Source organism: Chiloscyllium plagiosum, unplaced genomic scaffold (genome assembly GCF_037043375.1).
Source record: "Chiloscyllium plagiosum isolate Xiang-an unplaced genomic scaffold, Cpla_swu_hap1 HiC_scaffold_18, whole genome shotgun sequence".
In the NCBI taxonomy this organism is placed as follows: Eukaryota; Metazoa; Chordata; class Chondrichthyes; order Orectolobiformes; family Hemiscylliidae; genus Chiloscyllium; species Chiloscyllium plagiosum.
Genome location: NW_028270156.1, coordinates 77,650,122 through 77,675,470, shown reverse-complemented (window position 1 = coordinate 77,675,470; position 25,349 = coordinate 77,650,122). Strand labels below are relative to the sequence as shown.

At 40.3% G+C, this 25,349-nt stretch overlaps 1 protein-coding gene across 1 annotated transcript in view; it reads right to left on the bottom strand.

Annotated features, from left to right (window-relative positions):
• Positions 1-411: 411 nt before the first annotated feature.
• The window catches only part of LOC122558127 (mucin-6-like), a 103,841-nt gene continuing 78,903 nt past the window's right edge, over positions 412-25,349 (bottom strand). The window contains exons 9-12 of the mRNA XM_087996206.1: positions 21,658-21,795; positions 14,926-15,090; positions 4,810-4,904; positions 412-537 (exon numbers count right to left, since the gene is read on the bottom strand). Coding sequence (XP_087852332.1) covers positions 412-537; positions 4,810-4,904; positions 14,926-15,090; positions 21,658-21,795 — 524 coding nt within the window. The remainder of the gene's footprint in view (positions 538-4,809; positions 4,905-14,925; positions 15,091-21,657; positions 21,796-25,349) is intronic.

Below are 25,349 nucleotides of genomic sequence, written 5' to 3'. Positions count from 1 at the left end.
TACAGTATCAGGGTAATTTAGCACACTAGTGGCTCAGCGGAGAAGAACGTCTGATATCACATGATTCCCAGACTTTGGCTGAAGCTGAATGAAAATTTGCCCAAATAAAGAAGGAAGGTTAGCAGTCATCTTTGGTGTGAGGAAGTTCCACAAATGCCTTTAACAATATAAATTTGTTATAGTAATGAACAAAAAACCCCTGCTAGGGTCATTTAAGATGGATAGGGCCATGCTGCCCGTAGCTTCAGATCAAATTCAGCAATGGGCTCTTATTCTGAGTGCATGTAATTACAAATTGGGCCAATTGCAGGGAAATGGGGTTAGCCTGGATTTTGATCAGCATGGTCCAGTTTGGGCTTAAGGGTCTGTCTCTGTGTCGTAGGACCCAATGACTCAAAATTGTAATACCATTCAGGAGGCAGATGCCATCAGCTGCTTCCTACTGGCAGATACACCACTGGTGGTGCCAACACTTGAAGAGTCCATTCTGGTTTTAAACTTTAGGGCATCCTTCAGGTCATTACTGACAATATTAAACTGTGAACACAAAGATCGTGTCCTGGCAAAACTAAAACAGCTCATGTGATGGGGGAGAAACAAAAGGATCATCATAACTAGAATTGAAACTTTCTGAGCCTGGTGAGACCAGATCACCATAGAAAATGGCATATTATTATGCGAGCAAGAGTGATTGATTGCCCTCAGCAAAGGTTGCTTCCAGATGGATGAACTCCACCAGGTTCATCCAGGGGTTTCCAAATGAAGATGTTGACAAGAAGTTATCTGATGGCCAAGATTGAGTGTCAACATAGCTGTGTTGGTGGGGCAATGCCCAGAGTGCCAACAAAGCCAAATTACTACCAGTAGCTCGCCCACATTCATGAAAATGTCCAGGTAAACACTGGACTTGGTTACATGTTGACTATGCTAGTCCTTTTATGGGTTCTATGTTTTTATGCACACCCAACCACTTTGAGCGTGAGTCAACATAGTTCAGTTTGTCAAACACGGGAATGATGACTTAAAAGCTTCTTTTGCAAAACTCCTGAAGGTGTTGGTCACAAATAACAGGCTGTCATTTACCAGCAGGAAATTTGAGTATTTCAAATGACATTTAGCATGGAAGGACAGTTCCTTATCATCCAATGGTCGGGTAGAAAGAGCAAAACTTTGTTGGGAGGAGTAAAGAAATAGCCTACAGATTCACTCAATTGCAAACAATCCTAGTTCATGTTTGATTATAGGACCAGTCCTCATGCAACTACAGGGACAGCTTCAGCAGAGTTGCTAATGGGGTGAAGACTCCATACCTGATTAAACCTGATCTTCCCAGATATGGAGAAGGGGTGGGAGAGCTGAAATGGCATCAGGAACACCAATGCTGGACACAATGCTCCTCTAAGCCAAGAAGCAGTTTACTTTCGATGACAAAGTTTGGTATTGAAACCACAGGAATGACCTTGCATGGTAAGAGGTAGGGTCAACACAAGGTCAGGTCCCGCAGTGTACAAAGTTCAGTTAGGAGAGGCGGTTCTGAACAAGCAAGCAAACCATATGAGAGCAGTAACCTTGCAACCGGGCAGGTGCAAAATATACCCAGGTATCTCTGACCATCTGGTTAGGCTGTGAGAACCTGTGGGTTCTCCCATTCCACTTTGCATCTAAGAAACCTCTGAATAAGAGATGGATATAGTCACAGTCTTGATGTCGGTACTGCCTGAAGATGAATGTCAGCTGCAAGAGATGGGCTACAGTCTGGTACATGCTGCCAGTATCCAAGGCAGAGTCAAAGGAACCAGACCTGATGTGAAAATTCTCCAGGAGAAGCTACAGGACAAAGAACAAGTCTACATCCCAGGACTTATAGGGTGAGGGATGTAATGATTGGAATGAGGTCAACCAGTTGGACCTCATGGACAATCAGTTCTCTGATTGGGGCGGTTAACCTAGTCTATTCAGGGAGCCCTGGCTGACAGATATGAATAGGAGTGTTGGGGTTCTGCTCACTCTAGGAGCTGCCTCCATGCAAGCTGCACCAGTGTGAACTGCCAAGCATATGTAAATAAAGGGTAACTTGGTGATGGGATACTTTCAATCGGAGTTATTTCACAAACTGTTAAAAGTGAAGGGGTGGTACGGAGAGAGAGAAGTGGCTATATCAAAATGGATTTGGAGGAACAGCGTGTCTGACTTATTCTTATTTCTAGACACAGAAGTGCTATTACGCACAACTAAGTGACATTCCCACCACTGAAATCACCGCGATTTTTGCTTTCTTTTTTTAAATACTATCATCTATCAGTGTAGCCAATTCAATACTTACATACAATGCCTATTAAGGGCAACACAAACCATCGAAAGACAGGGAGATAGAGAAGCGAGTGAAACAGAGTTGGAGAGGAAGTGGGTCTGCTTTTTATCCTATTCTACACGGAGGTGTAGTCACACGGAACTGGTGCAAATTATTCACCACCAAAGTCACTGACCACTTTTTGTTTGCGTTGTTTTTAACCTAATGATTACTACAAATAAAATACCCCTTTAGCTAATTGAATATTTACATGCAAAGCCAATTAAAGGCAATGCAACCATCAAAAGTGAATCAGGGTAGGGAGGGAGGAAAATGGGCTAAATCAAAGTAAAATTGGAGGGGCAGTAGATCTGCTTGTCTTTTTTTTCTACCTGAAAGGGTTATCACACAGGCATCTTTGTTTTCTTGGGCCATGTGTGCAATCTTAATGTAGAGAACAGCCAATGTTGTCACATTGTTTAAGACAGGTAACAGGGATAATGCCGGAAATTATAGGCCTGTGAGCCTCACGTCGGTGGTAAGGAAATGATTGGAAAAGATTCTTAGGGACAAGATCTATATGCATTTAGATGCAAATGAACTTAATAGTGATAGACAGCATGCTTTTGTGCGGGGGAGGTCATGCCTCAGTAACTTCATTGAGTTTTTTCAGGAGTTGATGAAGATGATTGAGGAAAGAGCGGTTGATATTTTCAACATGGACTTCAATAAAGCCTTTGACAAGGTCCCTCATGGCAGACTGGCACAAAAAGTAAAGTCATATGGTGTCAGGGGTGAGCTGGCAAGATGGACTGAGAACTGGCTTAGTCATTGAGAGGATAACGGTGGAAGGATGCTTTTCGGAATAGAGGGCTGTGACTCGTGGTGTTCCACAGGGATCAGTGCAGGGGCCTCTGCCGGTTGTGGTCTAATTAGTAAGTTTGTGGATGACACAATGATTTGGAGTTGCAGATATTTAGCATTGTCAGAGGATACAGGAGTTCAGTTGGAGGCATGGGCAGAAAGAATGGCAGATGGAGTTTAATCCAGCCAATAGTGAGGTGATCCAGTTTGGAAGATCAAGTACAGGTGGAAATTATACTGTGAAGAGTAGAACCCTTAGGAATATTGAGAGTGATGTGGGTGTGCAGGTCCACAGATCACAAAAGCTGGCAAGGCAGGTAAATAAGGTTGTAAAAAAATTGATTGACATGCTTGCCTTCATTGGAAGAATAAAGTTAAAAATCACACACCACCAGGTTATAGTCCAACAGGTTTATTTGGAAGTACAAGCTTCCACAGCACTGCTGCTTTTTCAGGTAGATAGTACGGCAGATCATAGGATACAGAATTTCACTTGGAATATTGCATGCAGTTCTGGTCACCATAGTACCAGAAGGATATGGATGCTTTGGATGGCATACAGAAAAGATTTATCAGGCTCCTGCTTGGTATGGGTAATTTTAGCTATGAAGAAAGGTTGGATATGGTGGGTTTGTTTTCACTGGAACACAGAAAGTTGAGGGGTGATTGCGAGAAATTTAAGACTGTGAATGGCATGGATAGAGTGGAAAGTATGAGGCTTTTTCCCAGGATAAAGGGGTCAATTACTACAGGACATAGGATTAGGGTGTGTAGGTGTGATGTTTAAGAAATGTGAAGCAAGTTTTTCACACACAGGGTGGTGACTGCCTGGAATGCAATGTCAGTGGAGGTGGTGAAAGCAGACACAGCAGCATCCAAGAATAGGAAGGGAATGTAAGGATACAGATCCGAGAAGTAAAGACAGTTTTAGAATGGAAGGTAAAATGTGTGGCTCGGGCTTGGAGGGCTGAAGGGCCTGTCCTGTGCTGTATTGTTCCCAACACCAAAGCCATCATAAGTTGTGTTTTTTAAAAACTACTATGCATCATCAGTACAACCATCTCTGCAGCCAATCCAATATTTACAAGCAAAGCCCACTTTGGGCAATAAAAAAAACTCAAAGGTGAGGGGGTTGGTTCTCTCATCACCTGCCACACACTCAGTCTTACTGAAATGTCCTTTGAGCTGGTTGAATCCTAAATCAGCCAAGTTGCTGCCAAGCTACTCCTGGTAGTTCCAACCAAACTCTTCCTGCATTTACCTTGCATTCATGTATATGCAATTTTAACATGAAGTCTCAACCTCTTACATCTGTGAAACAAATTTAAGTGCTGTCAGAATAAAGATAATACGATAAGAACATAAGAACTAGCAGAGAGTAGGCAATTCAGCCTGCTTCACCATTTAACACAGTCATGGCTCGTCTCATCTTGGCCTCAAGACCCTGTAAGCCTTCAAACTATAACTAATCAAAAATCTGTCTATTTCCTCCCTAAAGTTATTCAGTGTCCCAGCATCTACCACACTCTCAGGTAGTGAATTTCAGACTCTCAACACTTTGCAAGATGTAATTCCTCCTCAACTCTATTTTTTAAATCACTATCTCTTAGCTAATTAACAATGATTTAAAAAAAACAAATGAAACAGTTCCTTGCCTGATAAAATTCTATAGGATCCAAGTAGTTGTGACATTGTCCAAATATGGAGTTCTCTTTCAACAGTTCAGAGCAATGGGTCTCAGCAAACACCTCTGTTAAATGGAAAACAACATACTGTGAGAAATTTTGAAGTATTCTATTTAAAATAAGTGTTTCAGCCTTACTGATTCTGATGATTGTCAAAAACAGAAAAATTCTGTTCAGTTGTATTTCATTAAAAGAAACATAATCCCACAGCCCAGAATTTGTTTTCTTGCTCAACATGTTAATGAAGCAATTGTGTATTTACAAACATTCTGCATTCTAGACTAGAGTGGTGCGGGAGTAGCACAGCAGTTCAGGCAGTATCCAAGGAGCAGAAGGGCTTTTGCCCAAGCCGTCGATTTTCCTGCTCCTCGGATGCTGCCTGAACTGTTATGCTTTTCCAGCACCACTCTAGTCTAGAATCTGGTTTCCAGCATCTGCATCCCTTGTTTTTACCTAAACATTCTGCATTTCCAAGTACCATCTTCAACAGGGAAGAAATTCAATAGAAAATAATGTGTGTTCTATTCCAGCATTCCAATTAATGAGGGATTGAACTCAAGTAAACTTTACACTTGCATAATTATTTACAGAACTAAATGTTAAAGTATATTCATCTTAGCCAGAGAACCACAAGTTTCTGTATCTATTTAGAGGGTCTCAAGTGAATCCAAATTTAAAATGCATTACCTGCACACAATGAAATAGCATTTATAAAATTAACTGATCTTTTAAATAAAAGCAAAATGTGCTGCAAAACTCCACAGGCATGGCAGCATCCCTGGGGAGAAAAAAACAGTTAATATTTCAACTCCTTTTAAACTGGACCCTTTCATTGCTTTAAATAAAAAAATCACATTTAATATATATAACAAATTTCAAATTAAGTTGAATCAAAAGCCTCTATATTATGCACAAAGCATTACATTGTGAGACCCACTCCTGCAGAATCACTTGTATTTTCTCATCCATGCATTTTGTCATCAAACAGGAACTCAGTTCCTACTTTGTCGACTGGAACATGCATAGTTTCTATTTTTGCTGACTTCTCACAGTGCTCTTTCCTAGTCTCCCTACACTCCCAGTTTTCTCACTCTCCAATGCTTTTCACTTTCCCCACCCACCACTTGTTTCCCACTTCCATCTGGTCTCTTTCTTGCTCCCCGCTGTCCGATTCCTGACACCTCTGGCTCCATTTGCCACACCCACCTGCTGCTGATTCATCATCCACTATCACACTCTCCATTGATCCCCACCAAACACTTTTGGCTCCCTCCTGTTCTAATCTCCATGATACATCATTTGCTTCTCACTCCATTCAACTTTTTTTCCACTTATAACCACTGCTTCTTCCCACAGTGAATCACTACTTCTTTCAACTCTCTTTATAACTCCTTCTCAGCATCTGCTCTAATCCTTTCCCTTCTTCACTCCTTCCTGCTTCTTGCTCCCTAGCTGCTTCATCGACCCTTTGCCCTTCCTGTTCCTCTCATCTTTCACTCCCATCTGATTCCTGCTGTCAGCTGTATCATTTGCTTTCAGTCTTTCTGTCCCTAATCTATCTGTCAGTCACACCTACTCTTCATTCCTTTGCCAATCCCACCTATTCAAATGGCAGGAGACAGTCAAGAAGAAACCCAAATTACATAATGTCGATGCCTGAAAGCTTACCTTAATGATATCAATAAAGCAGTGTGCCATCTGCTTTTTGTAGAACACTATTTTAAAATAAATATCTCAACAGAAAATATTACACTCCAGCGGCACGGTGGCACAGTGGGCGGCACGGTGGCACAGTGGTTAGCACTGCTGCCTCACAGCGCCAGAGACCCGGGTTCAATTCCCACCTCAGGCGACTGACTGTGTGGAGTTTGCACGTTCTCCCCGTGTCTGCGTGGGTTTCTTCCGGGTGCTCCGGTTTCCTCCCACAGTCCAAAGATGTGTAGGTCAGGTGAATTGGCCATGCTAAATTGCCCGTAGTGTTAGGTAAGGGGTAAATGTAGGGGTATGGGTGGGTTGCGCTTCGGCGGGTCGGTGTGGACTTGTTGGGCCGAAGGGCCTGTTTCCACACTGTAATGTAATCTAATCTAAAGTGTTGTCTAAGGATCCATTTTATAGTTAAAACCATAAGATCATAAGAAATAGGAACAAGAGCAGATCATTCAGACCCTCGAGTCTGCACCGCCATTCAACAGGATTTTGATTGATCCAGTAATCTTCACGTCCATGTTCTGGTGATTTTCCTGTAACTCTTGATTCCTCTACTGATCAAGCTTCTATCTATATCAGCTTTAAATTTACAAAAGGACTCTACCCACACAGCTCTCAGTGGGTACTACTTCCAGACACCCGTAACATTCAAAGAAGAAAATTTCATCTCAGTCCTAAATTGCCACCCCTTAATGCTGAGACTATGCCCTCTAGCTTTCCCATTAGGGGAAGTGTCATCAAAGAACTTACCGTATCAAGCCCCTTAAGAATCTTATGTTTCAATGAGATGACTTCTCATTCTTCTAGATTCTAATTAGTAGAGTCCCAACCTGTTTAACCTCTGATTATAAGTCAATTCCTCCAGAGCGGAGAGTATCCTAGTGAACCTTGTCTGAAATGCTTCTCATGAAATAATACATTTTCTTAAATAAGGGGACCAAAACTCCTCACAGTACTCCATATATGGTCTCACCAGCACTTGTCCAGTTGCAATAAAACTTCCATACTCTTATGCTCTAATCCCCTTGAAATAAGGGCCAACATTCCATTAGCCTTCCTAATTACCTACAGCACCTGTGTACAGCTGTCTATGTTTCAATGTTTTGTGCATAAGTACCCACAATCCTTTTGCATTGCAGCTTTCTGTAGCTTTTCTTCATTTAAACTGTCTTTTGTTCTCCCTTCCAAAATGAACAACTTCACATTTTCCTACAGTATACTTCATTTGCCATCTTTTCGCCCACTTTTTTCTTGACATACCAATAGCTCTGTATAAGCCCTTCGTAACCTTCTCATAATATGTCTTTCCATCTATTTTTGGTTAAGAACATATGGATTGGGAGCAAAAGTATGTCTCTTGGCTCCCTCAGCCTGCTCTGCCATACTGATCTGACTATGACCTCAACTTTACTTTGCTGACTACCATCTAACCTTATCAGTCATGAATCTACATAACTTAGTTTGAAAATATTAAATGGCTGCTCTCTGAGGAAGAGAATAGCACCAATTTAAATTCCTAAAAGAAGAAATTTCTTATCTCCCTTTCAAATCAAAATTCAATTCAAAAAGAACCGTTATTTTTATTTTGTACCTCCTAGTTCTAGTCTCTCTCAAGGGGAAACGTGCTCACACCATACACTTTGTCAAGTCCCATTCAGGTTATATCCTGATTTTATATGTGTCAATATGATCACCTTTCATTCCTCGACACTTCAATGGATAACAGCCCAACTTGTCCAAACACTCCTAATCAGAGAATTCAGGAATCAGTCAGTTCTTTGAACTGCCTTGAACTGCAATTATATTATTACTTATGTAGAATAAAATTGCACTCCATAGACATTCCCATCAAAGCCTTTTACAACTGCAGCAAAATTTCACTCTAATTATATCCCATTCTCATTGCAAAGAACAGAATTCCATTTGACTTCATAATCTCTCCCTGTATTTGCACTGCACCTTTTAGTGATTCATAATGCGATACACAGGTCCCTCTGTATCATAGAGCTCTTTAATCTCTCCCCATTTATGCAATAATGTTTTTTTCTTTCTTCATACCAAAGTGGAAAAGTTACATTTTCCCACAATATACTCCATCTGCCATTTTGTTTTTGCTGACCCACTCCAAACTAGCCATATCCCTCTAGTAATCTTAATATGTTTTCATAATCAAATCTAAATAAAGTAAAGCTTTTATATTTTTATTGAGAAAGGACATACAGCATGGGTGGGGTTGCAGAGGAGGTTCACTAGGTTGATTCTAGAGTGAGGGTGTTGGTTTATGAGAAGAGACTGAATAGACTGGGATTATATTCATTGGAATTTAGAAGGATAAGGGTGGATCTTATAGAAATGTATAAAATTATGAAGGGAATAGATAATAGTACAGAGGATGTTTCCACTGGCAGGTGAAATTAGCCTCAAAATTAGGGGAGCAGATTTAGGACTGAATTGAGAAGGAATTCTTCAACCAGAGGGTTGAAAATTTATGGAATTCCCTACCCAGTGAAGTAGTTGATGCTACTTCAGCAAATGTTTTTAAAGCTAAGAAAAGTTTTTTTTGAACATTAAAGGAATTAAGGGATAAGGTGAGAGGGCAGGTAAGTGGAATTGACTCTAGAAAACATCAGCCATGATCCTAATGAATGGCAGAGCAGGCTCAAAGAGCCAGAAGTCCTATTCCTGCTCCTAGTTCTTATGCTCTTATGAACAGTACAGCACAGTACAAACCCTTCGGCCTTCGATGTTGTGCTGTCCTTTTATCCTACTCTAAGATCAAATTAACCTACATACCCTTCATTGTACTATCTTTCATGTGCTATCTAAGAGTAGCTTAAATGTCACGAATATAACTGACTCTACTAAGACCACTGACAATGCATTCCACGCACCCACCACTGTTCGTGTGTAAAGAACCTACCTCTGACATCGCTCCGAAACCATCCTCCAATTACCTTAAAATTAAGCCAGCTCATGATAGACATTTCCACCATGGGAAAATGTCTCTGGCTATCCACTCTATCAATGTCTCTCAACATATTGTACACGTCTATCAAATCACCTCTCATCCTTCTTCTCTCCAATGAGAAAAGCCCTAGCTCCCTCAACCTTTCTTCATAAGACATGCCCTCCAAACATGCAGCATCCTGGTAAATCTCCTCTGCACCCTCTTTAAAGCTTCCACTTCTTTCCGATAATGAGGCGACCAGAACTGAACACAATATTCCTAGTGTGGTCTAACCAAGGCTCTATAGAACTGCAGCATAACCTCGCTGCTCTTAAACTCAATTTCTCTGCTAATGAAAGCCAACACACCATGTACCTTCTTGACAACCCTATCAACCTGGGCGGCAACTTTGAGGGATCTATGGACGTTGAGCCCAAGATCCCTCTGTTCCTCCACACTGCCAAGAATCCTGCCTTTAACCCTGTAATCTGCATTCAAAATTAATCCTCCAAAGTGAATGACTTGACACTTTTCCAGGTTGAACTCATCTGCCACTTATCAGCACATTTCTGCATCCTGTCAATGTCTTGTTGCAACTCACAATAGCCCTCCATACTCACCACAACTCCACCAACTTTTGTGTCTTTGGCAAACTTACTAAGCCCCCCTTCCACTTCTTCATCCAAGTCATTTATAAATATCACAAAGAGCAAAGGTTTCAGAACCAATCCCTGCGAACACCACTGGTCACCGACTCCAGGCTGAATACTTTCCATCTACCCTCTGTCTTCTATGGGTCAGCCAATTCTGTGTTCAGAAAAACAGATTTTCCTGTATCCCATACCTCCTTATTTTCTGAATGAGCCTACAATGGGAAACCTTATCAAATGCCTTGCAGAAATCCATATGCACCTCATCCACTGCTCTACTTTGAGGATTTTTGTTACATCCTCAAAGAATTCAATAAGGCTTGTGAGGCATGACCTGCCCCTCACAAAGCCATGCTGACTATCTCTAATCAAACAATACTTTTACAAATAATAATAAGTCCTGTCTCTCAGAATCCTTTCCAATAATTTGCCCACCAACAATGTAAGACTGACTGGTCTGTAACTCCTAGGGTATCTCTATTCCCTTTCTTGAATAAGGGAATAGCATTTGCCACACTCCAATCATCTGGTACTACCCCAGTGTACAGATTAATTTCAGTACCAAAGAGTCTGTTTCCATGCTGTATATTTCTATGACTCTATTTCAACAGAGTTAGTATTTGTGTATTTTAACTATCGTGTATGAATAAATTGTGTTTTGCTTAATGTCAAGTAGTTTGACTGATCAAATTGCATCTGGAACACAACACATTAAATTTATCCTTAAAATAAGAATAAGTTATGGTCTGGGCTACCTTGTTAATATAGTTTGAGGGGCTTTGATCTGGTCCAAACAAATTGGAGGCCACTACTGTTACTATACCCACCAGGCAGTCCTTAGGAGCACTGACATGAGGGCCAAACTAGAAAGAAATAGACTAATAAATTCATTATAGCTTTGTCTAACTCTGTTTGCATCACCTATCATCTCAAACCATCAACAATCACACCTCCAGGGTGAAAAAGTGGTAGCTAACAAAAGTTTTAACTCCAGAAACACTGAAGACGTATGATTTTTCGATGTTGTAGGAATAAACCGCATTTTTTAAAAATCAGAGCAACCAGGCAATTTCTTGAAGTTTTGAATAACTTGTTCTGACCTGTTATGACTCACCTTTAAAGCAGCTGAGATGTAAACCCATGTCCATTGTACCACAAGAATCCAAAGTTTACCTTTGTTAGACATTATGACACACCTCCATAACCATCACATCTTATCACTAGATTTGAATACAGACCTCTGGGTCAGAGATAAGCTCACCAGCACTATGGGACAAGAGCTCTCAAACAGGCCTAAGTCTGCTTAGTTTTCAAGATCAGACAAGATCTGTCATTTGCAAATTAGCATAACCATATGACAGTGGAGATATCTTTCAATGCAGATGTCCTTTAATATTTTTTCTTCCAAGTAGAACCAAATTATGCAGAGCATATACAGGATCTTTTACGTTGCTGCACATTTGTATGGTGACACAGCTTCAAAAACAAACATTGGTGCTTAGACGTCTATAAATCGTTGGAGGTCAAGCCCATGTAGGAAGGTTTCATTTCAGAATGAAATGCTGCTCAGAGTGATTGAAAGCAAAATGCATACAGAGCTATTAGAAAGTCTTTGATAATTTTGTAATTAACATCATCCAAATGTGTCAATAAGCCTACATAGATAATGAATAGATCAAAAATACCAAATGAATAATAAGTAATAGTGAAACATGAGCATTACCATAATATCATTGAAATAACTCCACACAGGTTGGTATCCCGTCACCAAGTCACCCTTTATTTACATATTAGTAAACAGTGTCTCACACTCATCCAGTTCCATACAGCCAAATCTCACAGCTAACAGAACTTCTGACACTCCTGTTTATATCTGCCAGCCAGGGCTCCTTGATTAGACCAAAGTAATAGCCCCAATCAGAGAATTCATATTCTATGAGGTCAACCTGGCTGACTTCATTATAATCACTGCAATCATCACATCCTTCACAAATCTGTGAAGAGTTACCCAGAATGCTGTGAATTTCAAGGAGCAATATATACGTAAGAATAATGTTCTTATTTCTCCACCATTAAAGATAATACATGGCTTGGAAAAGGTGGACGCTAGGAAATTGTTTCCATTAGGCGAGGAGACTAGGACCCGTGGACACAGCCTTAGAATTAGAGGGGGTAAATTCAGAACAGAAATGCAGAGACATTTCTTCAGCCAGAGAGTGGTGGGCCTGTGGAATTCATTGCCGCAGAGTGCAGTGGAGGCCGGGACGCTAAATGTCTTCAAGGCAGAGACTGATAAATTCTTGATGTCACAAGGAATTAAGGGCTATGGGGAGAATGCGGGTAAGTGGAGTTGAAATGCCCATCAGCCATGATTGAATGGCGGAGTGGACTCGATGGGCTGAATGGCCTTACTTCCACTCATATGTCTTATGGTCTTATAAGGGTTGACACAAGTTTAGCAGAACATGCTTCACTTCAAATTGTGATTTGATGATGTTTTGCAGTCACGTAAACTGCAAAAGCTATATTTTTAAATTTAAAATGCAAATGTATTTTCTTAATGTCAGAAACCTCTTTTGGACCACATGTTGTCTGGGTGACCAACCCAATCCAAGGATGTGGGTTAGCAGTTTAAATGTGTTAAAATGCTGTGATTTTTGCTGTCATTCAGCTGTTGAAATGTAACAGCTGTTACCCTGGATTCCCCAAGTGTTATGGAACTGAGAAGCTTCATCAAAGTGAGGCTTTGGTGGATTTCGGAATTAATTGCCTTCACACCTATTGGATTCAGGTATCTCCCTTCGCAACCTCCAATAGCCCCACACTGTAACCAACCCATGACTTTTCACCAATGCCACCCAGTCCTGAGCCCATAGATTAATCAGGCCCTAATATACACAATTCAACAAGCTCGGATAATTTCACAGCCCCTTAAAGCCTTCAGTACTGTCTACCACTAGCCTTCCTGACTTTTCCTATGCAGCCCAAAATGATTAGCTATGCACCAAATCACTTGCATGGTCCACCACTTTCTGGTGAGTCAGGTAACTAGAGTAGAGTTGAGTACCTTTTATTTGTCATTTCTACCACATACAACTGATACAGATAGAAATGAGACAGTGTTCCTCCAGTACCAAGGGTGCTACATTGACAGCACAAGCTACACAATCATACACAGCATAAAGTGCATAAAAAATGTAAAACATGCAAGTTAAAGTGTAACAGAAGAATGATGACTAATAGACATTTTTCTAGCAGCAATATTAAAGAATTTCAGATGGGAAAGAGTCCAATAATACTGTGTTAGGGAGCCTGATGGCTTGGGGGAAGAAACTATTGCACAGTCTGGCCATGAGAGACTGTATGCTTCAGTATCTTCCATATGGCAGGAGGGAGAAGAGTTTGAGTGAGAGATGTGTGGGTCTTCCATGATGCTCTTAGCCTTTGGGTACAGCATGTGCTGTAAATGCCTGTAATGGAGGGAAGAGAGACCATGATGATCCTTCAACTGTCCTCACTATCCTTTGTAGGGCCTTACGATCCGAGATGGCACAATTCCCAAACCAGGCAGTGATGCAACAGCTCAGGGTACTCTCAATGAACCCTCTGTAGAATGTGGTGAAGATGAGGGAAGTGGATTTTCCTCAACCTACGCAGAAAGTAGAGATGCTGCTGGGCTTTCTTGGCTATGGAGTTGATGTTGAGGGTCCAGGTGAGATTCTCTGCCAGGTGTACGCCAAGAAATTTGATGCTCTTCATGATCTCCACGGGTGATCCATCAATGTCCAGATTTCTCTCATGCCCTCCTGAAGACAACAGCCATCTCTATCATCTTGCCCATGTTCAGAGACAGATTGTTGGCTCTGCACCCAATCTGTTAGCTGCTGCACCTCCTCTCTAAAGGCTCTACTCAACATATAAAGTATCAATCAAAATGGCTTTTTTAATGCTGTCCTCCCTCACAATTGCACATAAGCCACAGGATGAATTATCTGCTTACTTCTATAATAGGGCTTGATTTAAAATCTTATTCTCACTTTGTTTCCCACTGATGAATCTGACACCACCCAGAAAATAGCATCAGGCCTGAAGACACCTCAGTAGTACAGGAATGTACGATCAAGAACCAGGAGGTGGCCTACTCGACCATTCAATAAGAACATAAACTGATCCAGTTCTGCTCTTATTTGCATATTAAACCACCTTAGATCTTCGGAAATAGAAAAGATAATCCAAATTTCTCAGAAATATCAAATCGGGTCTATAAATATCAGTTATGTTACTGGACTAGTAATCCAGAAAATGAATATTCTGGAGGTATGAATTCAAATTCCGTACAATAGCTGAGGAATGCTTATATCTGATCAGTAAATGAGAAGAATCATTAATCTTAAATGTTAATCTCTTTAATAATTGCCATCGAACTGCTGGATCGTTATAAAAACCTACTAAAACTTTAATATTGGACTTGGAATTCTTGCAGACTTTATCAAGTCCTGGCATGGCTCACATGTGACTCTAGATCCGTAGCAAAGTGGTTGACTTCTAACTGCTGTCTGAAATGGCTTAATTGGTTATTCAGTTCAAAGGTAATGAGGGATGATCTTTACATGTTGACTTTACTACCGATACTCACAACCCAATAACTAATTAAAAAACACAGTATAAAAGTGAACCAAACTATTGTTACTACATTTGATGGTCAGAAAGATACAAGATACATACTTTTTAAAACTGAATATAAACAGTCATTTTAATAGAGTGCACTCTATTTAGACTCACCGTTTACTTGACTTAATGAGCAAGGATCAGAATCCTCATCATGAGCAACTCCACAATGTGCTGTGACTCTCCAGGAATTCACAAAATTAACCGGACTACCTTCTGTTATTTCCATACTGCTCTTAAAATCATCTGTTGAATCTCCATTGAAATTACCACATAGCCCTGCAAGAAAATATGTGAAGCAGATGAATGGCAATGCCCAGCCTGAAGGACGGTCATTCAAAAATAGCTTTTGCAAACAATCATTTGCATACAAAGTAGCTGAACTGCTTCAAAGTCTTTTCCAATAATTCCTGCAATTTCTGAAAATTCAAAGAAGCATTGAGGATATATTCTAGGTTAGGGACTTCAATCATTATCAAGTGTCTCAATACTACAACTAATGACTGAGCTGAACAAATCAAGAACATAACAACACAAGATACAGGAAGAGTAGACCATGCACCTATCAAGCCTGCTATGCTATTCGATATGATCATGGGTGTCCTTGGGCATCAATACTATTATATCCCTCAATTCCTGAGAGACCAAGTTGGTTTACTGCAGAATTAAACATATTCAACAACAGAGCATCCACAACCTTCAGAATTCCAAAGATTCACAACCCATTGAGTGAAGAAATTTTTCCTCATTTTCAGTCCTAAATGATCAGTATCTTATCCACAGACTATGCCCTCATGTTAATGTTGTTTGTTCAAAATTGTGGAAACTTTGAGTCTTCTATCGCATACAGTGCATATATGTCCTCCCTTAAGTATGGTGTCGAAAACTGCACAATGTATTTCTGATATGACCTTACCAAAGCCATGCAGAACTTTATTCCTTTACACCAAACCCCATGCAATAAGGTCAACTTGTCATTTGCCTTTCTAATTCCTTGCTGTACCTGCATGCTAACTTTCTGAATTCCTTGTATGAAGTCACTTTCAATACCAACATTCACATGTTTTACACAAGTTTTACCTCTTAAAGAAATTTTTCTTTTCTATTTTTCTGACCAAAGCGACTAACTTCTTATTCCACATTATTCTCTTATCTGCCATTTTATTGTCCACTCATTTAATCAGTCTCTATCTCTTTGAAACAATAAAAGCAAAGAATTGGGGATACTGCAAGACAGAAAATGCTGGAGAAACTCAATAGGTCTGGTGACATCTGTGGAGAGAGAAACACATCTATGGAGAGAAAAGTGAATGTTTTGAGTCCTTCAGATGCTGGAAAATGGAGAAACACTATACACTAATATCCATTACAAATCCATGCAATCACATTGTTACCTTAATAACAATGGCTGCAGTGGTTCAAGACAGCAGCTCACTACCACCTTCTCAAAGGCAACTAGTCATGCACAACAGATGCTGGCCCAACCAGTGGCACCCACATATCATGGATTAAAAAAAATCTTACATCATACTTGCTGTAGGAATTCCATTTCATTCTCCCAGATTCTCTAACTCTATTACATTGGTTCTGACTATATCACCTTTCAAAGGGGGTTTCTGACATGTCCTCCTCCCTCCTCAACAGAGGATTGTCCACTCTGAGGTTGATTGGACCCTCAGCTGTATCCCAGCCATTTCCTCCAGTTCTACCATCAACCCTTCACCTCTCTCCTGGAACAATGAAAAAGCTTCCACTATCTTCATTTCCCACCCACCAACCTCAGCATTCAAGGATCATCTTCTGCTATTTCGTCAGCAGGATGTCACCATCAAATACATCTTCTCCCTGCCATCTTTGTTAACATTTCACAGGGGCCGCTCCCTATGTGAAACCCAGGTCCACTCCTTGATCATTCCATACATTTTCTCACCCCTCTGTTGCAATCACAGAAAATGTAACACTTGCCCTTTTACTCCATACTGTCTAAGTCCTCAAACAATTCTAGATGAAGTATAGGTTTATTTGTTCCATTGAGTCTACAGTATTTGCTGCTCACAATATGGTCAAGACAAAATGTAGAGTGGGTGACCACATTGCGGAACACCTGCACTCTGTCTTTACATTGCTTGCAATTTCAAAAAAAACCATCCTATTGTCATGATAACATTTCTGATCGAGGCCTGCTGCAGTGCTTCAGTGAAACTCAACAGAAACTGGAGGAATAGCACCTCATTTTCAGATTAAGCACGTTAAGTCTTCAGCACTCAATATTCAGTATAACAATTTCAGAGCACATACTCTGTCCTCGCTGTTTCCTTTTGCTTTCCATCCACCAGCTCGCCCACAAGGCTGACTTGTTCTCTACTATTCACGTTTACCATTAAAACCTATTTTGCATACATCTTGCACCTATATTCTCTTACTACAATTAGCACTTGTTCTGACTTTTGTGCTCTAGGTACCTCACCATCTGTACCATGCACTCCTCCATCCCTTTACTGGCAGCATAAAATCTATAAAAACTATAATTTTTCATCCCCGTTCAGTTCCCAAAGAGTCTCATTATATTTGAAATGTTAATTTTGTCTCTTTCTCCACAAATGCTGCCCGATTTGCAGACTTCCTCTAGCATTTTTGTTTGTTATTGCATTATTTGCAGTCTGTGTTCTTTGCAAAACTTAGCTTTCCACCTAGCTTTGTATCCTCAGAAAACTTAGATACATGACTTTGTCTCTGTACCTAAGTGATTAATATAAATAACAAGTTCCTTTCAGCATGCCACTAGTCATAATCTGCCAACTTGAAATTGAATTGTTAAGACTCCCTTAATAATAGATTCCAATATTTCTCCAAAGATCGATGTTACAGTCCTCCATCCTTGCAAGGGTGACCTGTACCTGCTTATAACAAACTGGCCCATGTCTGCCAACATGGCCAAAATGGCCAACAAAAACAGCTACACTGGCACCACCCCCCACCTTTTCCTCCGCTACATCGATGACTGTATTGGCGCTGCCTCGTGCTCCCACGAGGAGGTTGAACAGTTCATCCACTTTACTACCTTCCACCCCAACCTCAAATTTACCTGGACTGTCTCAGACTCCTCCCTCCCCTTCCTAGACCACTCCATTTCTATCTCGGGCGGCCGAATCAACACGGACATTTACTATAAACCGACCGACTCCCACAGCTACCTAGACTACACCTCCTCCCACCCTGCCCCCTGTAAAAACGTCATCCCATATTCCCAATTCCTTCGTCTCCGCCGCATCTGCTCCCAGGAGGACCAGTTCCAATACCGAACAACCCAGATGGCCTTTCTTCAAAGACCGCAATTCCCCCCCAGACGTGGTCGATGATGCTCTCCACCGCATCTCCTCCACTTCCCGCTCCTCCGCCCTTGAGCCCCACCTCTCCAATCGCCACCAGGACAGAACCCCACTGGTCCTCACCTACGACCCCACCAACCTCCATATACATCGTATCATCCGTCGTCATTTCCACCACCTCCAAACGGACCCCACCATCAGGGATATATTTCCCTCCCCTGCCCTATCAGCGTTCCGAAAAGACCACTCCCTCCGTGACTCCCTCATCAGGTCTACACCCCACCACCAACCCAACTTCCACTTCCGGCACCTTCCCCTGCAACTGCAAGAAATGCAAAACTTGCGCCCACATCTCCCCCCTTACTTCCCTCCAAGGCCCCAAGGGATCTTTCCATATCCGCCACAAATTCACCTGCACCTCCACACACATCATTTACTGCATCCGCTGCACCCGATGTGGGGAGACAGGCCGCCTACTTGCTGAACGTTTCAGAGAACAACTCTGGGACACCCGCACCAACCAACCAACCAAACCACCCCGTGGCTCAACACTTCAACTCCCCCTCCCACTCCACCAAGGACATGCAGGTCCTTGGACTCCTCCATCGCCAGACCATAGCAACACGAGGAAGAGCGCCTCATCTTCCGCCTAAGAACCCTCCAACCACAAGGGATGAACTCAGACTTCTCCAGTTTCCTCATTTTCCCTCCCCTCACCTTATCTCAGTCCCAACCCTCGAACTCAGCACCATCTTCCTAACCTGCAATCTTCTTCCTGACCTCTCTGCCCCCACACCCACTCCAGCCTATCACCCTCACCTTAACCTCCTTCCACGTATCGCATTTCCAACACCTCTCCATCAAGTCCCTCCTCCCTACCTTTTATCTTAGCCTGCTTGGCACACTTTCCTCATTCCTGAAGAAGGGTTCATGCCCGAAACATCGATTCTCCTGCTCCTTGGATGCTGCCTGACCTGCTGTGCTTTTCCAGCAACACATTTTCAACAAAAACAATAGCCTGGCATAACATTAAAACACAAGATGGCTGAAAGAAGACTAACAGTCTGTCCCAGCTTTTATGTAAAAGAAAATAATGGTACCTTCAAACAAACCTAGTCCAAAGCCAATAAAAGGGTCTTGAGCAGCAACCATCATAGACAGATATGACAAAAATATGTCTTCTGAGACAAACAAGCAAATATTCTCAGCTCACTAGTGAAAGTGGGATTATGCCACTAAGTGAATAAAACACCAGTGACAAGATAATAGCATTCTAAACTCCCTAACTAGCTATCCGAACAAAAGTTATCCATTTCATAGCAAGTAGTTATTTCTTAATTACTCTTCAACATAAATATAGATGCATATAACCAAAACATTTATGCTTATGTGTGAAAGTTAATTAGCTTGAGGAAGTACGCTCATTCACCCTGGACAAAATAGATTGTTCACAGCCATTAATTACAGAGTACTAAGAGTAGGAGTAGCTATATCTAACCTTAACTAACTTCAGAAGAGATCACTATTACAAACGTTATAGCAATTAGTTACAATTAAATAGAATACAGTGAATAACAGAATTCAAGCTGTGCGTACAAGATAAGCTAGCCTGAAACAGATCTAAAGGTATACAGCCAGTGACTTTGGATAAGTGAATAAATAGGATACAGAGAAAGATACCAAGGACTAGAGATGAAAATGGCTGGTAGACACCATGAAGTAATAGGAAGCCGAGGCTGGCGAAGCAGGTGCCCATCACTGGTAAGACGTTTTACTGGATTGGGTGTATGTATTAGGAAGGAAGGGTAGTAGTCACATTGTATGTAATTGCTGTAATACAGAAATGTATAAAGATACAACGTTTTACTGTACGAGAGTGAGTGTGTCATTGATCTATCTTCCGATCTGAGGGATTAAGGGAAAAATTGCTTTCTCATGTTGAAGTCAGATTCAGGGAAGATCCTTTAGCTTTATTCCTACTTTAACTGGTTTCTGCATGAATAAACTTTCACTTGCTCGAGTTCTGCCTGTCTCCTGAGTCTTCATTCCCTGTCAAGGGAAAAATGCTCTGACAAGTTGCTTTATATTTACCAACTCTTAATCTGATGGGACCATTCTTGAATCTCAGGAATTTAGAAAAAAATCATAGCTAGCACATTCATGAACTCTGCAACTATCTCTTTTTGAACCCATGGATGTAGATCATTAGGCCCAAGGGATTCTGTCCGATTTTAGTCCCTTGAGTTTGTCCAATACTTTTTCCACATAAATTATCCTAATTTCTGAATTCCTCCACAACCCTTAGATGAGCTTCTATTTTTGGTATGCAACCATTGTCTTCTACAGTGAAAACAGACACAAAAGATTTCCTCACTCCCTGTGATAGGAAGTCTCTGCTGCTAAGAGACTAATGCTAATTCCAACTACTGTTTTTTTTACAGTAATAGTCCTTTTATAATTATTTATAATAGTCCTTCCCCACAAATGTAATATGTCATGCTTTACTGCTACTTTGCCATTCTGTCTGTCATTCTGAAATATTGTGCACCCTGAAATATTTATTTTCCAGCCTTAAACACTAAGCTAGCACACCTCTCTAATGATAATTAACATAAACCATTTATCTCTATCTATGCCACCGGTGTTCATCTACCTTATTGCAGATACTTTGTACATTCTGATAAAAAAAACTAGTAATTTTGGTGTTTTAACTTTTATTCCCTGCAATCACCTGACAAACCATTTATGTTAAACTTGCTGTTTTCGCTTGTCTCACTTTGGTTGTCTTTACCCATATCATTACTCTGTTCCTTTGCCACAACTTATTCCGGCTCCTATTTTCTGTTTCTAATTCAATCTTTGTATTTCTAACCCTGTGAACATCTGCCCATTTTTACATAGATCATGAAATAATGTCATTCTGCATTTAAACGTTATCCACAAACAGTGCTAAAAGTAGACAAGTAAGCTCCAGAAGTTTGTGATTTGAATTAATCCTCAATTCCAAAACAGGGAATTTTGGCCTGTTAATGAGTCATCTCTTTGAAGCATTGTCATGGAGTCATCTAATACAAGTCAGTATGGTCTTGCTTTGTCTGTTACTTCAATAGAGGTATTAATTAACTTAAAGCTGATACACTATATTTCAAGAAAAAATAAGGACATTTCATACAGATCTATTTGTAAATCAATATCAGAGTATGATTTCACCATCATGCCTTTACATGAAGCAAATTTCTGCCAGAGTTGAAAAGATTTACTAGCTACTGTATTGCACAAGCAAACTTTCGATTAATTATACTTTAATCTCTGGCAGAAATTTGATACTATTCCTTAATTAAGAATAAATCAAAATTTTATAAAGAAGATAAGTAAAAATATAGCAAAAAAAATTTCAATCCAATATCATAGTATTGAATAAACACTGCTGTTAGAGAAAGAAAATCACCATTCCCACACTTTGTAACATCTCCTATTACATTCATTAATATATTAAATTACATGCTTAAATGCTTACCACTGGTACTGCCATAAAACATCACTCCAACTGTGATATACACCTGGAAAACTTCAATAACCTTTACAAGTATGTCCAGGCCAAAGTTGGTATTCATTTGAATGTAATTGGAAGAGCGTCTGTAGATTTTGACATTGCCTAAAAATATCAAAATAGGTATGTAAGTAATAAATATGCCTATAGGGTTCCTGAACCACAGTTCAAGTATGACCTGAAATTTGATGAGTCTGTTTTTTCTAAGATTTAACTGATATTTGATGGTAAGTTGTGCCTAAGTGTTCTGGTAGTTTGTCAAGTTTAATGACACAGTATCCACTTAACAAACTACAGGAAACTCGGATACAAATTATGATTGTTTATTCAAGTGAACCCAATGAGAGTCAGCCTTATAAGTCAAAACTAATCTGTGGAATGCATCACAGATTTCTAGCTTTTATACACAACAGGTCAAGTACCATATGTTGATCAGGTGTCTTGTTGGTTGTATGCTCTTTCTTACAAACATATAACAGGCAATGTATGTACTTACCCAGGGTCTTCCTTATCGAAGACTGTGTGACCTAGCTATCCACAATCCTTATGCTCTTTCTGTACATCTTGATATTTCAGTTCTGACTTTTTAACCAAATCACTTCTAACTGAAACTGCTTAACTCTTATTCAACCCTTTCAGTGGATAAACAAGAACCAATAGATGTAATGTACTTCGATTTCAAAAAGGCATTTGATAAACTGAATGTAAAAGATTCCTGCACAAGACACAAACTCACGGTGGAGGTGACGTATTAGCATAGGTAGACAATTATCTAACAAACAGGAAACAAGATTGTGATAAGTGGCTCAGTTTCAAGTTTGCAAACAAACCAATGAAGTGCCAGAGGGATCACTGCAGGGGACTCATTATTAATGATCTATATTAATGACTATGTTAAAGGGATAATGTTTTTAGTAGCTAAATTTGCGACTGATGCAAATATAGAAGAATCCCTAACAGAATACATGTAAGTAAGTGGACCAAAACTGATTTGGCAATGCCGGTATTGGACTGGGGTGTACAAAGCTAAAAATCACACAACACACGTTATAGTCCAACAGGTTTATTTGGAAGCACTAACTTTCGGAGCGCTGCTCCTTCATCAGGTGGTTGTGGAGTATAAGTACATAAGACACAGAATTTATAGCTGTTCTAATCTAAAATCCGCTTTTTTAGATTAGAATTAGTCTGACCATTATGGCACAGTCTCACACAGGGCACATCACAACTCAAATGCATTATCTGGGCCAACATGACACCAATTGCTAAAGTTCACTTGAAAATGTAACTTTTAAAAATTTCTGCGACTTACATATGAAAGAACTGAAACCACATGTTCATTTTAAAAGATGAGAGATTTAACAAACATTCCAGGCCTTTTTCAATATATAATTTCAGTCACATCACACTGTAAACTTTTGCTATAAATTCTGTGTCTTACGATCTTATACTTCACAACCTCCTGATAAAGGTAAAAATCACACAACACCAGGTTATATTGGTTTAATTGGAAGCACACTAGCTTTCGGAGCGACGCTCCTTCATCAGGTGATTGTGGAGGGCTCGATCGTAACACAGAATTTATAGCAAAAATTTGCAGTCTGATGTAACTGAAATTATACATTGAAGAATTGATTGTCTGTTAAGCCTTTCATCTGTTAGAATACAGTGATAGTTTCACAAAGACCTGATGAAGGAGCATCGTTCCGAAAGCTAGTGCGCTTCCAATTAAACCTGTTGGACTATAACCTGGTGTTGTGTGATTTTTAACTTTGTACACCCCAGTCCAACACCGGCATCTCCGAATCCTGATAAAGGAGCAGCGTTCCAAAAGCTAGTGCTTCCAAATAAACCTGTTGGACTATAACCTGGTATTGTGTGACTTTTAACCTTGGACCAAAACGAGCAGACTGTCAGGCGAGAAAAAATTAGATTGCATTCTTTGGCAGGAAGAATGTTAACACGTTATGTGACGACAATCACAAAAACATTAGCATGTCGGTGCTGCAAAATAAAGCAGGGAAATTAAATGTAGTCTTTCACTCCAAATGGAATGAGATACTAAAGGAAGTTGTCTTGTTATGAAAAGGACATTGGTGAGAATGCAACTGTACACATTTCTAATATTATTATTTATGGAAGAGTATGTCTGCATTTGAAGAAGAATAGAAGAAGAACAGTAGAACAGGTGAATATAACAGTGTAGAAACAGGCTCTCTGGCCCAACAAGTCCACACCGACCGTCCAAAGAGTAACCCACCCAGACCCATTCCCCTACCCTATATTTACCCCTGACCTAGGCATCCCTGAACACTATGGGCAATTTAGCATGACCAATCCACCTAACCTGCACATCTTTGAACTGTTGGAGCAAACTGAAGCACCCTGTGGAAACCCAAGCAGACACACGAAGAGTGTGCAAACTCCATACAGACAGTTGCCCGAGATGGAATCGAACCCGGGTCCATGGCCCTGTGAGGCAGTAGTGCTACTTACTGTTCAAATGAAAGAGTTGAGCAGGTGAGGCCGATACTCACTGGAGTTTAGATGAATGGACACTAGAAGAAAGCATACTCTCATGGAGTTGTCACCCATTTAACACAGATATAAGGAGGAATTTCTTCTTTCCAATCATTTGTGGTGTCTGAAATTCAGCTCATCAAAGAAGAGTAAAGACTAGGCCACCAAATACATCGTGAGCTGAGTTCGATAGATTTTTGATCAACCATGGAGTGATGAGATATAGAGAAATTAGGAAAATGAATCAATCAGATGAGCCATGAACTTACTGAATAGCAAAGCAAGCTTAATGGGCCAAATGATGTACTGCTGCACATATTTCTTCTGGTCTTATTGCCATAAAATGGCACTTGGCATATAATTTGGAAATGTGAGACATTGGCAATAAGAAAAGAGGTGCAGAACTATGGTTTAGAAGGTGTGAAAGTTCTAAATGGTGAAGTTCAGAGTTACTTATATATACTCATACAAGGAACAGAAAAAAATACAACACAGGTACAGCAAGCAATTTGGAAGACAAAATTACACTTTGGCTTTTACAGCATTGACATACATGGATAAAGAAGATTTGCTGGAATTATTCAGGGATTTTGGGATCATATTTGAGTACTCTGCACGATTTTGTCTCCGTCAAAGATTGATATGCTTGCATTGCAGGTAGAAAAACAAAAGATCAATGGATTGAATCCTAAGATGAGAGATTTGTGCTATGATAGAAGTCTGAATGTATGCTCCCAACCGAAGGTCTCTGAGTTTTGAAGAACATGAATCAGGTGGTTGGGTTTGTATTGGCTTACACCCAGGTGTACATCATCACAGGATCAGCTTCCATGTGATGCAGCATCATAAGGTCTGACCTTTCATTTAATCGGGTGGATGCTTATGCCAATGATATAAGCTAGAACAGTAAGATGTGTTGAAATAAAGTTCATGAATTATATGCTTTAGTACACTCATGAAATGTTTTGCACTAATCTAACAATAACAATAGCAAGAATATAACAGCAGTGATCCTAAGAAACATACAAGATTCTAAAGAGGCTTGGCAGGTTAAATATAGGGAAGCTTATTCTCTTGGCTGAGGAATCTAGACAAAGAGAGCATAAGTCTTAGGGTAAGGAGTTAAGAATTATTATTTC